Raw genomic sequence first — 15,150 nt, 5'->3', positions numbered from 1 at the left:
TGTCTCAATTATTTTAACGTTTAACATTTAGATGTTTAAAATCTTTCAAAGGAAATGATATAAAAGGGTAAAATGGTCAAAAGATTAACAAATATAGCAGAATATAGCTTTCATTATTAGTTTTTGTGAAGAAAAACTAATAGTTGAATAGTTGAGAGAGTTAAGTGATAAATAGAAGTTTAATAAGCACATTAGAATCTGGACTAACCACAAAGAGATTTATGTCATATAAATTTTCTTAAATTTTGATCTCAGCACTGTCGATTTAATTAGGATACCAATAAATATCCCCACTCTCTCAAAACCAAAATAAAAATCGTTCTACAGACATATTAATAGAAAAATTAGAAAGGAAGATTAAAATAAAAATTATACGGTTGTGAGCTCTTTATGATGGTAATTAGTAAAATTTTGAAATATACCAGCTTGAATAATATTAAATTATTTCTTTCAAGATTTTAAAGTGAAGGGAGTAAAATGGTTAAATTGATTAGGATCTCTTACATAATTGTAAGTAAGAGTTAAGAGCTTTCAAAATATCATAACTGACGCTATAACTAAAATATATTTATTTCTTAAAATTTAGAATGCACAATATTTTTCATCAATGCCTTTTGTCTTGTATAAAGAAAAATATTTCTTTTGTAACATGATATGGGTGAAACATTATATGAACTTTGAACCATTTACGTAGGTTTTGCAAGGGCAAAATGGGATTTTTTTCAAAATTAAGTTCAGTTTTATGCGTAGCTTTAACTAACAAAAATATATTATTAGAGAAGTATAATAATTTTAATGATAATTATGACATTTTAAATATATAGTGATAATTCTGATCTTTTACAAGCTTTTTGGTGACAATTATGTAAAAATCCATATTTGTTTTTAATAAAAGGCATGGTATGTTTAGAAAAATGGATAAGATAAAGTTCACAGGTCGACATGACTCAATCTACACTAGGCTCTGACATCTATATTGCACTCAAATAAATTAATAACCCCAAGAGAGATAGTATACCCTAATGGTAGAATTATTTGCTTATAACGAACATTTGACCGATCATTCGGCACCGTAGAGTATGGACCTCAGTTGTGAGTATATATCCTTATTTTCATCATCCTTATTACCATCAAATCATCACACATAATAAAAATCACGAGCCACTATTCAAGAACACCCAAATCCTATATTACTAGATACTGCTCAGTCTACCATATTTTACCTCCATGAGAGTTATGACTCTCATTAATTAATAGTATAATTGCACGTCATAAGCTCTGCTACCAATATACCAAATTATCTAGGATCCACATATTAGGAGCTTAAGCATGACATTATTATATGGTAATATGTTATTATTCTCTTGCTTCATATGGAAGTGTTGGGTACTATCGAGACTAACAATCCATTCATTTTTAACCCTAAAATAAATGCTATTTCTCCTCTCACCCCTTCTTTCTCCCTTGGTTGTAATTGGCTTAACAAAGGTCCTCACTTAATCATGGAGGAAAATAACCCATCATCCCTTGCCTAGTCTAAGAGTTAATGAAACAAGACTCGAAAATACTCGAGCTGACGGGGCCATACCCAACCTAAGATAGGCTTGTCCCACTGCCACCACAGCGTGCTCAGGCTAGGCAAAGCCCAGCCTACAGCCAAGGTGCTTGGGCTAGGCACCACCTATTCCGAGCTCAGTAGTCACTAGCTTAATAAGCTGTGGCGTTGCACTAGATGGGAGGTATCTCCTCCCCTTCCCCACCGACCCACACCAACACCACCCCCACAAAGGGAGGGGAAAAACCATCACCAAGCAACCAACCGTCGTCGCATATCGAAGGTGGAAGGAGAATGAAGACGCATCAATTGAAGTGGCACACTATCACCGACTAGAAAAGAAAGAACGAGGGAAAGGGGACTCACCGACAACGACGACAACTTCGCCGGCCCGACCATGGCAACAACACGACAATGATTAGATGGAGGGGGGATAGTGGAAAGAGAAGTAAGGTGAGTGGATTAACATGTTGCTTGACGTGACTTTTATTAATTTAATTATGATGTGCATTTTCTGCAAGCTTAGATATCCTTGCTTACGATTATATAATGCTAGTTATTTTTATCTTATTATGTCACTTGCATAAGTGCACAATCTTAAAGGAAGATGACTTTTAGCCAGGGTAGGGGAGGGGATATTTATTGTATTGCATAGTAAGACCCGACGCCTATTAGGCAGTATGTAGATCTTAAATAATTAGGCAGTCGTTTCACCGAGCGATAGGCAATTTATGAGAGTGAATTCATTTAGGGTGTTTAAATTAGTAAGGATATGATGACATAGACATAGGGGTAATCGATGACATAGGGGTAATCAATGACATAGGGGTAATCGATGACATAGAGTGAGGGCGTTCGTGAGCGATGACACATAAATTACTACACAGTGGTACGATGATGTGGAGCCACGGGCTCAAATGGTCATATTGATATGCGATACTAACTTATGTGATGGGCTTATGACTGAGATTCTTAGTTTGTAGTGGCAGATGACTGGTCATATTGTTCGCTAGATGACGAGCAAGCAATTCTACCGCTAAGATCTACCCTCCCTTGAGGGCCGCTGTGATTATTGAGTAAAGATTAATAGCGGAGGTCCTATGTAGAAGGTGTACATTGTATCAATAGATAAAAAAAATTGTAGTCTTAATGGACTATGCTAGCCATTTTATGATATGTATAATTTAGTTTATATTATATTCAGTTGCATAGTGCACATGTCATTATCTTTCTAGACTGAATGTATTATTATTCATGATGTTTAACTAGTGATAGTGTCAATTGTTGTGCTTTAGGCTCATTCCATGCTGATATTGGATGCAGATCATCCCGACAGCAGTTTAGCTCGTAACGCGATAGGTCCTTTCCTTTCATGCTTTATTTTATACTCATGTTAGGATTTATGTCTTCTTGTTATAGCTTACTCTACTCTTGTAAATGATTCTTACCCTTTTATTGTATTATGGATAAATTTGTTGTGGCATATAAACCCCATTTTTGTTTTTCATTTTTTTTTTTTTGTGTTTTCTTTTTTAGCGGTGTGTTGTCGAGCACATAACGGAGTATGATTTTCATAAAAAAAGCCAATACCAGTATAAATTATTATATTATTTAGTTAAATATTACTATAAGAAGTAATAATTAAATTTGATGTGATATAAGATTGATGGTTTAAAATAACTACTCAAGTTTGGAATAATAATTCAGCAACATAGATGACTTTAGCATAGTATATTGATATTTTATGGGGCTTAAGTGGTATCCAGCAAGTATTAGCCTTTTGTCTAGCTCTCTCTCATGAATGATTAAAAAAGTACATATATAGTTACTCTCTTGAATGATTAAAAAAAGAGTACATATGTAGTTACACGTACGTAATAGTTAGACTACTGTTTCACCATTTTAGTTAATATAAAATATTTATTAATTAATAAAGTTGGTTGTAAGATGTATCTAATATAATATAATATTATACAGCTCTCTTGTTAAACATAAAAGGAGCCTCTTCTATAAAATTAAAAAAAAAAAAAAAACTATGACTATTATGACTGACAGCTTGGCCCCCGCTCCCCCACACACAAATACACAATCTAAATTCTAAAATCCCCCATCATAGCTATTCGCAGCCATTGGTTTCTTCCCATCATACCCCCACCAAAATCCTCTCTCTATCCCCCTCTCTTCCTTCTCTTATCACTTTGGCTTTCATTCTTTCCATCTTCCAATACTTTCACACCACCCTTATCTCCTCTATCTCATGGTCCCCAACCTTCAATCTTGCCTTCTCCCCTAAACTTTTCTCTCTCTACATCTAACTATTTTCCTGGAATCCATGCTCAAAATTCTCTCTCTATTCATTAACCCTTCTTCTACAGTCCCAATCCTCACCCAACTCCTCTAATGGCTTCTCCCACTCCCCCTCACTATTCCCTCGCCCCTTCTAAGCCTCATCAAACCCCTCACCCCACCACCCACAACCATATCCAGAAGAAGCCCCAAAGGTACCCCCAAAGGTACCACAAGCCCTCCCATAGACTCCACTCCTCCTCCTCCCCCTCTTCTCCTTCCCCTTCTGCTACTAGTAGTAGCACTTGCAGTTCCACGACTCCTACTACTTGTGTTTCCAATGGCGCAAACCCTTCCTCTTCCTGCCCAGCTACCCAAAATCCAATCTTGGAGCGGAACCCGGCCTTGTTGCCCTGCTACCAACCTCGCTATTCACACCCCAGACCAGGGTTGAGCCCTGAATTCCGGCGGAGTCGGACCACAAGGGTCATCTCCAAGAGGAATCTGAGCTCCCCAAATTCCTCCTTTGATCACGGCCGCACCGGCTCTGATGCCGCCGGCCGATGCCTGACCCAAATTCTCCGATTGGGTCCTGATGAACGGGCCCTCACGGTGGTAATTTCCGGCTTCCGGGGTTCTCTTGCCGTCCCGGAAGATTACTGCTATGTCCTCCACGAGCTCGGTCGTCGGGAGAAGTGCCCGCCGAAGGTTTTCCGGTTCTTCCGCTCGGCAGCACCCTTAATGCGAAGCGCCACCGAGCAGGGGAAGCTATTGACGGCGGCAATCGGCGCGCTTGGCAAGATGGGCCGCTCCGACCTTGCAAGACAGGCTTTTGACGAAGGTTGCGCTGGTGGTTATGGCAACACCGTTTTCGCCTACTCGGCTCTGATATCGGCATATTCTCGGAGCGGGCTGGCTGCCGAGGCCATGGGCGTGCTTGAGTCGATGAAAGTTAATGGCTTGAAGCCCAATACAATTTCCTACAATGCTGTGATCGATGCCTGCGGGAAGGGTGGTGTCGACATTCGGTTCACCCTAGAGTTCTTTCGCAAGATGCTTCAGGATGGGCTATGCCCTGATAGGAAGACTTTCAATTCACTTCTTGCTGCTTGTAGCCGTGCCGGGCACTTGGAAGCTGCTCGGGATATGTTTGATGAAATGATCAACATAGGCATTGGTCGTGACATTTACACCTATAACACATTTATTGATGCCATCTGCAAGTGCGGTAATATGGAACTTGCGGATCAGGTCATGTCGGACATGGATGCAAACAATGTAAGACCCAATGTTGTTACATATAGTACATTGATGGATGGGTATTCCAAGTTGGAGCAGTTTGATGAAGCACTCAAGTTGTATGAAAAGATGAAATCTTTGAGGATTCAATTGGACAGGATATGCTACAATACATTGCTTTCGATCTATGTGAAGACTGCAAAGTATGAAGAAATTGCTAGAGTATGTGAGGAGATGGATATAATGGGAGTAGATAAGGACACAGTTACTTACAATTCTTTGATTAATGGGTATGGCAAGCAGGGGAGATTTGATATTGTTGCGTACTTAGTTCAAGATATGAGGGAGCGGGGAGTTGCTCCAAGTGTGCTAACATACTCGACTTTGATAGACATTTACTCAAAAGCAGGAATGTATGGAGATGCAGCTAATGTTTTCTTAGAGTTCAAAGACTCTGGGTTAAAGGCAGATGTAGTCCTGTACAGCTCTTTTATTGATACACTGGCCAAGAATGGTTTGGTTGAATGCGCCGTGTGGATGCTTGATGAGATGTCAAGGATGGGGATCGAACCTAACGTGGTCACTTACAATACTATTATCGATGCATTTGGTAAGTCTAGGAACTTTGTCGAGGAAGGGGGTGGTGGAAGGGATATGGGGATTGTTGGAGTATATGGAGGCCAGATTGTGAGGGTTGTCAGTCAGATAGCAAGGGGAATTGGACGGCCCATTACGGAGGAGGCGAGGAGGAGGTCAGAGGAACTGTTTTGTATTTTGGAGTTGTTTCAGAAAATGATCCAGCAGGGTGTAAGACCTAATGTTGTGACTTTCTCTGCTATCCTCAATGCTTGCAGGTGATATTCTGTCTTCTGAAGATCCTTTATTGGCAACTTAGGTTTGTTCCTTTATATTTTTCTATCACATTCTAAATGAAATTTCTCTACTGAAGTTTATGAGAATGGGAGCAACATTATAAATGTGAATCAAGGATGTTATAGTGTAAATATTGTACCATTGGAGAAATATATATGGAATCATTTATTTATTCAGTCACATTTTATGTTCAATGACATTGTACTTGGTAGTTACGTACAATGCCATTTTTCTGAATTTGAAAGTTCAAGAATTAAAAATTGGTTAATTTTGCCTGTGTACAGAAGTCTAATGTTTGTTTGGTAGAAGACTAGAAATATATTACATTCTAGAACTGAACTAAGGAGTTGAAAGATATGTTGTCATGATACAAATATACTTGCTTCTCATGCTTTGTTTCCTCATCAGCCTTGTTCTAGAATTTCTTGTAAGCCAGTTTATAATTTGATCGTCTTTTCTGTTACAGTCGCTGCAATTCATTTGAAGATGCATCGCTTTTACTGGAGCAACTTCGCTTGTTTGATAATTTTGTTTACGGGGTAGCACATGGGCTCTTAATGGGCTATCAAGAGATATGGGTGCAATCCCGGTCCCTTTTTGATGAGTTGAGGCGCATGGATCCTCCAACATCATCTGCTTTCTACAATGCTCTAACTGACATGCTATGGCATTTTGGGCAGGTAAGTTTGATTCCATGATATATTGGGACTGTATAGGTCGAAATCCTATGGGAACATATATGCATAGATGAATTTTTCAATAGGATTGGTTTGATCATTTTATTTTGTATATGCAATTTTTGTTGTGCTGTTGTCCCTTGTATTTTCTTTTCAGCTCATCTTGGAAAACTTTGATAGCACTGTTGAAAAATATATAGCGGCAGTAACTGTTGTATTTCAAATATGATGGTTCTATGTTTAGAAGGGCCATGTGGGATTGCATTTTCTATTTTAAATTGAGATGGTCAAAATAATATGGCAAACCAGTTGTTTTTAATCCATATCCAGTTTATCTATATGGAATTTCTTTTTCCATTTAAAGTTAGACTTTCAATGACTAACTATTCTGGCAAACCAGTTGTTGCTTGCTTCTTGAACGGAGACAACACTATACCTACTCTTGCTATCAATATTTTCATCCATATGATCAAAATTCTGTACTCACATAGAAACAATCGTCAGTGTTCTCTTCATCAATGAGGACCCTGAAAAATAACTCCAACTTTCTAACTGTTTGCAGAGAAAAGGAGCTCAGCAGGTCGTGCTTGAAGGCGTGAATCGCCATGTCTGGGAGAATAATTGGGGTGAATTTAGTTTGGATTTACATCTTATGTCATCTGGAGCTGCTCAAGCCATGGTTTTTGCCTGGCTTCTTGGTATACGCTCTATTGTTTTTGAAGGGCGTGCTCTGCCAGAGTTTGTGAGGTACTATTTCTAATTTTCTTTTTAAGCTTTGATGCTAATATAAGTGTTTAATCAAGCATCTATCCTCAATTTTGTAACCTTAGACACCTGAGTAAGGTTCACAGGCTTAATCAGATACCTAATTAGTCTTTTTTTTCTATTTGCTCATGGTCAACTCTGTGAAGGGTAAAATTTGATCGGTCATGAAGCTTCTACCTTCATATATAATGAATTCTACAAGTATTAATTTCAACGAATTTACATTGATTTTGACAGGTATCATATATTCAAACTTGATAGAATATATGCACGCCATTTCATGACCTTGCAAACCAATGTTGCCTCAAGGTGTTGTGTTTAGTCATATTTCATAGATAATAACTGTGCCTATACTCATCTCCTTGGAAGCCAGAGTTGCCTCCTCAACTGCTGTATTTTATCTGTACTATCTGCTGTAGTAGTCATATTATAGAACCCATTAGTTATCTTCCAAAGGTCCTCCAAGCTCTTCCAGTGGACCTTGTACTAAAAGATGGCTCTGAAACTCTTTCTGGACCAACTGAAATTTGTTTCCTTTTGAAGCAGTTTAGGTGTTTTAACTTTCTCTTATGAGATTGAGCAATATAGAGTCCACATCCTCTTTGTTTTTGTAGAGTTGCTCCATATGCTTGTCAAATAGTTAAAATGCAGGTAGTTCTTCACCTTTAGTCTGATTTGATCGTCTTTTTATCATGGTATCTGAAAATTTGGAATCTTGTCATAATTGGGTGTTTGAGCTCATTTCTTCTCATTCTGACCAAGACCAATTAAGTTTGCTACTTATGATAACCTCTTTTCTCTGCACTGCCTCCTGCGACTCACTTAACCTGAAGCTAGAGTTTCTTCTCAGCATCTTGACAGGATGGGGAAAACATAGCAAGGTCGCCGGTGCCAGCACCCTTCGCCGTGTTATTGAGACATTACTTAATTCAATTGGAGCACCATTTCAGTTAGAGAGGTTCAATATTGGAAGATTTGTATCGCCCGGAGCCATGGTTGCAGCCTGGTTGAAGAAATCTGGCACAATAAACATCCTTCTCCTACATGATGAAAGAGTGATGCAACCATCAAGCTCGTTGGAACTGCTTCCAAGACTACAGGCATTACAGTTGTAGACCAGAGCTAATCTTGGTGGATTGGTCTATTTCTTTTGTTTATTTACCTAGGGAAATTCTAGTATATTTCAAGAATAACGGATACCTTGTCTTCATTGTATGATCACTCTAAACTTGTAATATTCCAGCTTCTGAAGTCATGGCAGTGCCAATCTGCAGCCTGCTTTTATTTTATTTTATTTTTTCCCCCATTGTCTATCCCCCCTTTAAGTTCTTTAATGAAATTAGAGGTTATTCACTATATAATACTTGACGAACTGAATTGTTTTCTTGTTCTTCTTCTTTTTTAAAATTTCTACTGACATGCTTAGCGTTCTCGTTGGAAACCTCCAGTTTTGATATATCTATAAATCAACTGCTGTTCATTGATGAGTGATATTTTCAGGATGTTTTCATTTTATTTGACTAAAATACTCTCAGCTATTTTCTGCAAAGGAAGGAGAGAGAGGAGATTAATAAGATTACAGTAGAAAAGAAGAGGAGTATAGTAAGTTTCTGATGTGAAACAAAGACGTTTGCCTAAATATGTCAAAAAGGAGAAGGTTTTTTTTCACAATAAGACTAAAATTTAATCTTTGTGTTTTGTTTTCTTATTTAGTTTGAGGGTTACACTACACATAGTGACATAGAGAGGTCTTTTCTGAGAATTTTGGAAAGGGAAGGGGAAAAGAGTAAAAAGAGTCTTTTGCATTGCATGCCCCCTTCCATCTCTTTCCTTCCCACACCACCGAGCCATCCCACCTGCCTCTCCCTCCTCCAAACATGCGCTTCCATGGTCGAATTCCTCCAACTCCATGCCCAGATGCTCCGCAACCACCTCTTCCAGGACCCCTTTGCTGCTCACGAGCTCCTCCGCTTCTTAACGGCTTTCACCCATGGAAGCCTCCACTATGCCCACAAGCTGTTCGACCAAATTCCCCAGCCAACATCCCTCACTTATAATACTCTCATACAAGGCTTCGCCAATTCACCCTCCCCTGCCCCGTCCCTCCACCTCTTCCGTCGTATGCTTTTGTCAACCTCCCGGCCCAATTCATACACCTTCCCTTTCCTACTCAAAGCTTGTGCCCACCTCTCGGCTGTTGGTGCAGGTGAGCAGCTCCATGGCTTCATGGTCAAGTATGGCGGTGACCGGGATGTGTTTTCGGTCAATGGTCTGATCCATATGTATGCCGCTTGTGGCAAGATCGACTGTGGGTGCCAGGTTTTTGACACGAGTGATCAGCGGGATGTCGTCTCCTGGAACTGTTTGCTATCTGGATATGTAAATTGCGGACTTTTGGATCACGCAAGGTGCATTTTTGATGAGATGCCGGAGAGGGAGATTGTTTCTTGGAATGTGATGGTTAATGGATATATGAAGTTGGGTAATGTCAGTGCTGCTAGGGAGCTCTTTGATGGGATGCCTGAGAGAAATGTGGAGTCTTGGAATACTATGATTGCGGGGTATGCAAGGCGTAGTCAAATTGATATGGCTCGGAAGCTCTTTGATGAGATGCCTATGAGGAATGTTGTGTCTTGGAGTGCCATGATCACTGGGTATGCCCAAGGAGAAAACCCAAAGGAGGCATTAGTTTTATTCGAGGAAATGAAGGAACTGAGACTAAGACCCAATTGGGCAGCCCTTGTCAGTGTGCTCTCAGCTTGCTCCCAGATAGGCGCTCTTGATCAAGGGAGGCAAATTCATACTTACATAAAGAACAAGAAGATGAAGGTGGACTCCATTATTGGATCAGCACTTATAGATATGTATGCCAAATGTGGTTGTATAGATAGAGCATTTGAAACATTTCACTTACTGCCGGCGAAGGATGTATTCTCCTGGACGGCAATGATCGGAGGGCTAGCTGTTAACGGTCAGGGGTTGAAAGCCTTGGAGCTCTTTGTTCAGATGGAGGAAGCTGGCGTTAGACCAAACGGGGTAACATTTGTGGGTGTCTTATGTGCATGCAGCCATGGAGGCTTAGTTGATTTAGCTAAGAAGTACTTCAATTCCATGAGGGCAATATATGGCCTCGAGCCCCAGATCGAACATTATGGTTGTATGGTTGATGCACTGGGTCGAGCTGGGCTTTTAGATGAAGCAGTCTCCCTTGTTCAAGATTTACCAGTCAGTGATGTCCTGTGGGGTAGTTTGCTTGGTGCTTGCTGGATCCATGGAAATGCGGAGATAGGGGAGTACGTCATTCATCGACTCGCTGAACTCAAGCCAGACGACGGCGGTGTCTATGTCCTCTTGTCAAACATCTATGCCATGACAGGTAGATGGGATGATGCTAGGAGGACTAGAGTGCTAATGAAATCAAAGGGCCTAGAGAAATCCCCTGGTCATAGCTCAATCGAAATTCATGGTGTTGTTCATGAATTTTATGTGGGAGATCAATCACACCCAAAATTTAGCAAAATCCTACGTAAGTTGGATGAGATTACTTCGTCATTGAAACTTGCTGGGTATCAACCAAACACAACTCCAGTTTTGTTTGATATAGAGGAGGAAGAGAAGCAACATGCAGTGTCTCATCATAGTGAGAAATTGGCTATTGCGTTTGGGCTAATTAGTACTGACGAAGGGGAGCCGATCCGAGTTTTTAAGAACCTTCGAGTATGCCATGATTGCCATGCTGTAGCAAAGTTAATTTCGAAAGTCTATAAGAGAGACATAATTTTAAGGGACAGGAATATCTTTCATTACTGCAGAGAAGGTTCTTGTTCATGTAGAGACTACTGGTGATGTTGAGAGTAGATAAAAGATTTATCGTTTTCATAGAGTGAGTTGGAGATTTTCGCAGGGAAAATATTCTTCAGTGAGAATTTCTATATGCTTTTGGATTTGACAAGAGAAATATGACAAGCTATCTTAGTGGAAGAAGAATATAGCAATGAAAAATACTAAAACGTAGGCTGAGATGAGAAAACTCACTTTGAGCTGCTATTTTGTTCTTATCATACTAGAACCTCGTAAAGAGGCAATTGAAAAGAATTCTCCTGTTTATGTCAATAGAAAATTTGCACTGCAGATAAATTCAGCATCCACTATAATATTGGTAAGATGATATCCACAAGAATCAGATGTTCAATTACAACATAAAACTCTTCATATTGATCAATAAATGGAATAAACCTACTAGTCAATAACTCGTTGAACAAACAATCCTCTGTATGATAACTCTTGAAAAATACAACACGGATGTAGCTAACTTCGTTCATTGAGAGCACTATGCAGTTAGTGTGTCACCCTTCACAGAGATAATGGGATGCAATGCTTCCTAGAAGCACAACAGAGAAACATCAGTATCGGAATATTTTACATACTCTATATCTGGATGTTAGAAACATCACATCCCACATTTTTTTTCCAGTGTCCTGCAATTTTTAATGCGGAAATCATCAGTGTTTTAAGAATAGCCAGGTATCAAGAAAAACCAACAAAGATCCAGAGATGTTGTACTAAAAGGGCTCAATTTCTCCCCGTTTTAAGGGTGGCTGTAAAGCAGGGTAAGACAAAGTTGGAGGGATTGCTGATGTCAGAATAAAGTTGTTAGCAAGAAAATTTGACACCTAGGAGAAGATAAGCAATAATCATGCAATTAATCAGAAACATGTCGGTGATCTTCCAAAAAAATCTCTATACCCAGACTCTTGGCTTCGTACAGATCAGGCAACTATGATCATGACAACAAAGAATCCTAACTATCATGACGGCAGAGTATGTCAAATGCTCATTCATGCACATTTGAATTCCTATCAAAATTATTTTCGCCTCTCCAAATTAGGATTCTCATTTAACACTAGACAAACCAACCATGTATTTTCCATATTTTAACTTAGGAGTGAGTAAACAACATGCTTCCTTTACCATAATTGAATGTGCATTAGAAACCAATACCATCGGTAGAATTACCACATTATAATATTGCACAAGAATAGATCAGCTAAAATTGCAAACTCTTCCTTTGTTGCCATTGGCTCATCATTCACTCCAAGTCATTAACAAGATGACTAGTTTTAATTTTTGAAGTTTTGATTACGTAAAAGTATAAGTTTCACTGACAAGAATCATTTAAATTCAATTACTAATATGAGTAGCTTTGTCCACCTGACTGCTGCAATACCTTTTAAGTAAAAATTTGCATGGCAAATTCTGTTGTAGCCTCTCTAATTATTAGTCCAGAAAACAATCTCTAGACTCCAATATAACTTCATAAAGGTTCTTTGTTTCCCAAGAAAGAAAGAAAGGATGTTAATGCAGCAAAAGGTACAGTACAAGAGTTACTTGACAACATAATCAGAATACAGTTTAAAAAATAATAATAAACTAGTACTGAGAACTGCCAACGTACCATGTTCATTTCCATCACAGATAGCAGATATATGAGATATGCTCCTTTCTTCCTAAATAAGTCACACAAGATCGATCTGGCCACTCTCTACAAGACCCTTTATGGACTTGTACCGTAGTACATACAAGTCATCAGCAACCAAGTCCAAAATCTCACCCCCTCTTCAAAGTATTATGTATTAGGTGAGCAAATTTGATGGAAGAACCAGATATAAATAACAGAATGCAAGCTCAAAATACTTACGTGTCATCGAGCTGGATAGCTCCAATGTCACACTTTGCCTTGCAGAAGACAAATGTGTCTACCTGAGGTTCTGGAACTGGACAACCACATTGAGTCAACTAGTCAGGATTCAGGAACAATAACTTTTTGCAATATGCAATAAGCATCAATGCCTTAATTTTCCCAAGGGTGTCCAACAAGTTATCTGACATTATATATATATCCTGCAAGTTTCTCAAACCGATCTTCCAATTGACAAAAACCTTGCATCAGCTTTGTCATGCACTTAAAGTCCCTTTCCTTTAATTAGGTTGACAGTAGCAAATGAAGGAAATCTACTAACATAAACTATATAGTTATGAAGTATGAGATGCTAAAGAATATACCCATGTCATCTTCTTCACTAGATATGGATTGCTTTAAAATGGACTGATAGCCATATGGCAATCGTGATAAAACTGACTGCTCAAGATGCTTTTCCATAATATCTGTGCACCGTTTGGCAAACTTCTGTTCTTGCTCAGAAAGCAGATTCCAGAGGTTGGTCTTTGCAATGTGGATCATGTACTTCTTGATCTGCAAACATATACATAATACCTCTAAACCACAAAAAAAGGTATATACTAAAGGAGGCCAATATGAATATTTCAGAGGGCAGCATCACCTTCTGCAGACGGATCCGAAGATATGATCTCAACAGGTATAAGGTACGGTCCAAATCCATCTGATAAAGGGAAACGACGAGATCGTCAACGCTGTTCTCCCTAAATTCTTCTACAGTCTCTTCCTAATCCACATTCCCATTTATCCAAGTCAATTCATAATATCAAAATCAAACCAGATTATCAATCAAATGCATCTCTAACTGTCACTCCACCAAAATTCATTGCAATTGCAAAATTACCAAAGGAGGCATGTATCTGTGAAATCTTTTAAATGCTAGAGGAAAACAAGAAAAAAGATATTCTTATTTCCTTTAGATTAACATTGCACGTATTTCGAAGCTATGCTGGCGCCTCAAGTTATTGCATTTGCTGAGAAATTGCAGATGGAAGCATGTAATCTATAATAAAACTCCGTAATTGCAGATCGAAGAAAAAAAGAGCGATTTTTTTCCCAAAAGAATCCTATGGTCAGACTTTGATATCTACGCGAATTTAGTGACAATGTGAAGAGGTGCATCAGGGATTAAGATTAGCGTTAAATCTTAGGGTTTAGGAGAGGTTACCAAGAGTTGGATCTGCTCACGGGCTCGGTGGACGAGCTCGGACTCGAATCTAAGGATCTCAGGGGATTCCTTCTCGTTCCTCCACGCCCTCTTCAGTAGATCCACGTCGGTTGTTGCCTCCAACGACGACGGCGATGCAGCCGCCGGTCGCGGCGGCGACTCGTCCCACGCGCCAGAAGCCATCACTCTCTACTTCCTCTCTCCTCTCTCCGCGGGATTTTACAGCAGCCGACGAAAGCAAATAGGTTTAATTACATTTTGCTCCCTGAGCTTTGAGTCTTTGACACTATCATTTTTAGGGTCCCCTTTATTATTATTTCTTTAACATTCTATCTTATTAGTATTTATTATTCTACCCTACATTATAAATTTAATCTTAAAAAAACACTCTAATTAAATTTAAACTGGCAGTAGCTGACTGAGTGATTATTGTAACCACATTTCAAGTGATGTATGCAAGTGTAGGTTTGAATATATATAGTGTATGTTTAATCGTAGCGTCATTAGGATGAGTGATGTCATTTGATGACCGAAAATAATTACTTTAAATGATAACAATGTGTGCTAGATCTATATTGTATGCCATTTGGATAATATTCAAAGAAAAATTTGTGTATAATATCCTCTCGTAATCTCTATCTTTTTTATATCTTTTTTATCTTTTTTATATCTAACTAAGTTTACTCTCCAAAACAATAAAGACTAAAGAATAAAATAAATTAATCAAGCAAGGCCTTATATATGTCTAGTTGCAGTGTATGTCATCTTCATTGGACATGATTTGGGGAGGATAGAAAATTTTCAAATCATATCCTACTATCCTATCATCTCCATATGCGGACAGGGTCGG

General features: G+C 38.9%; 3 protein-coding genes across 5 annotated transcripts; 2 read left to right on the top strand and 1 right to left on the bottom strand.

Moving 5' to 3' along the window:
* The first annotated feature begins 3,761 nt into the window (after nucleotides 1–3,761).
* LOC140791226 (uncharacterized) lies at nucleotides 3,762–8,756 on the top strand. The gene is made up of 4 exons (XM_073141656.1): nucleotides 3,762–5,934; nucleotides 6,420–6,633; nucleotides 7,193–7,377; nucleotides 8,246–8,756. Exons 1-4 carry the CDS (start codon nucleotides 3,956–3,958, stop codon nucleotides 8,508–8,510), a joined length of 2,643 nt encoding a protein of 880 aa, XP_072997757.1. The 5' UTR covers nucleotides 3,762–3,955; the 3' UTR covers nucleotides 8,511–8,756.
* A 324-nt stretch (nucleotides 8,757–9,080) lies between these two features.
* On the top strand, nucleotides 9,081–11,274 carry LOC140791507 (pentatricopeptide repeat-containing protein At5g48910-like). The gene has a single exon (XM_073142111.1). The coding sequence runs from the start codon at nucleotides 9,205–9,207 to the stop codon at nucleotides 11,239–11,241; it is 2,037 nt and encodes a 678-aa protein (XP_072998212.1). The 5' UTR covers nucleotides 9,081–9,204; the 3' UTR covers nucleotides 11,242–11,274.
* Nucleotides 11,275–11,522: 248 nt separating this feature from the next.
* Nucleotides 11,523–14,564, bottom strand: LOC140791508 (DNA replication complex GINS protein SLD5). Of its 3 annotated transcripts, none has more exons than XM_073142114.1 (6): nucleotides 14,301–14,564; nucleotides 13,737–13,796; nucleotides 13,459–13,648; nucleotides 13,094–13,169; nucleotides 12,851–13,011; nucleotides 11,523–11,776 (listed from the first exon to the last, which is right to left on the bottom strand). In XM_073142114.1, exons 1-5 carry the CDS (start codon nucleotides 14,481–14,483, stop codon nucleotides 12,912–12,914), a joined length of 609 nt encoding a protein of 202 aa, XP_072998215.1. In that variant the 5' UTR covers nucleotides 14,484–14,564; the 3' UTR covers nucleotides 11,523–11,776; nucleotides 12,851–12,911. The 3 variants fall into 3 exon arrangements, with proteins under 3 accessions (XP_072998215.1, XP_072998213.1, XP_072998214.1); XM_073142112.1 differs by having other exon boundaries at nucleotides 13,737–13,859; nucleotides 14,301–14,562; XM_073142113.1 differs by having other exon boundaries at nucleotides 11,739–11,873; nucleotides 13,737–13,859; nucleotides 14,301–14,562.
* Nucleotides 14,565–15,150: the final 586 nt, after the last annotated feature.

Source organism: Typha latifolia, chromosome 6, assembly GCF_019914945.1.
Source record: "Typha latifolia isolate L0001 chromosome 6, TyphaL0001v2, whole genome shotgun sequence".
In the NCBI taxonomy this organism is placed as follows: domain Eukaryota; kingdom Viridiplantae; phylum Streptophyta; class Magnoliopsida; order Poales; family Typhaceae; genus Typha; species Typha latifolia.
The sequence above is the reverse complement of the archived record's forward strand: the minus strand, read 5'-3'. Positions and strand labels throughout refer to the sequence as shown.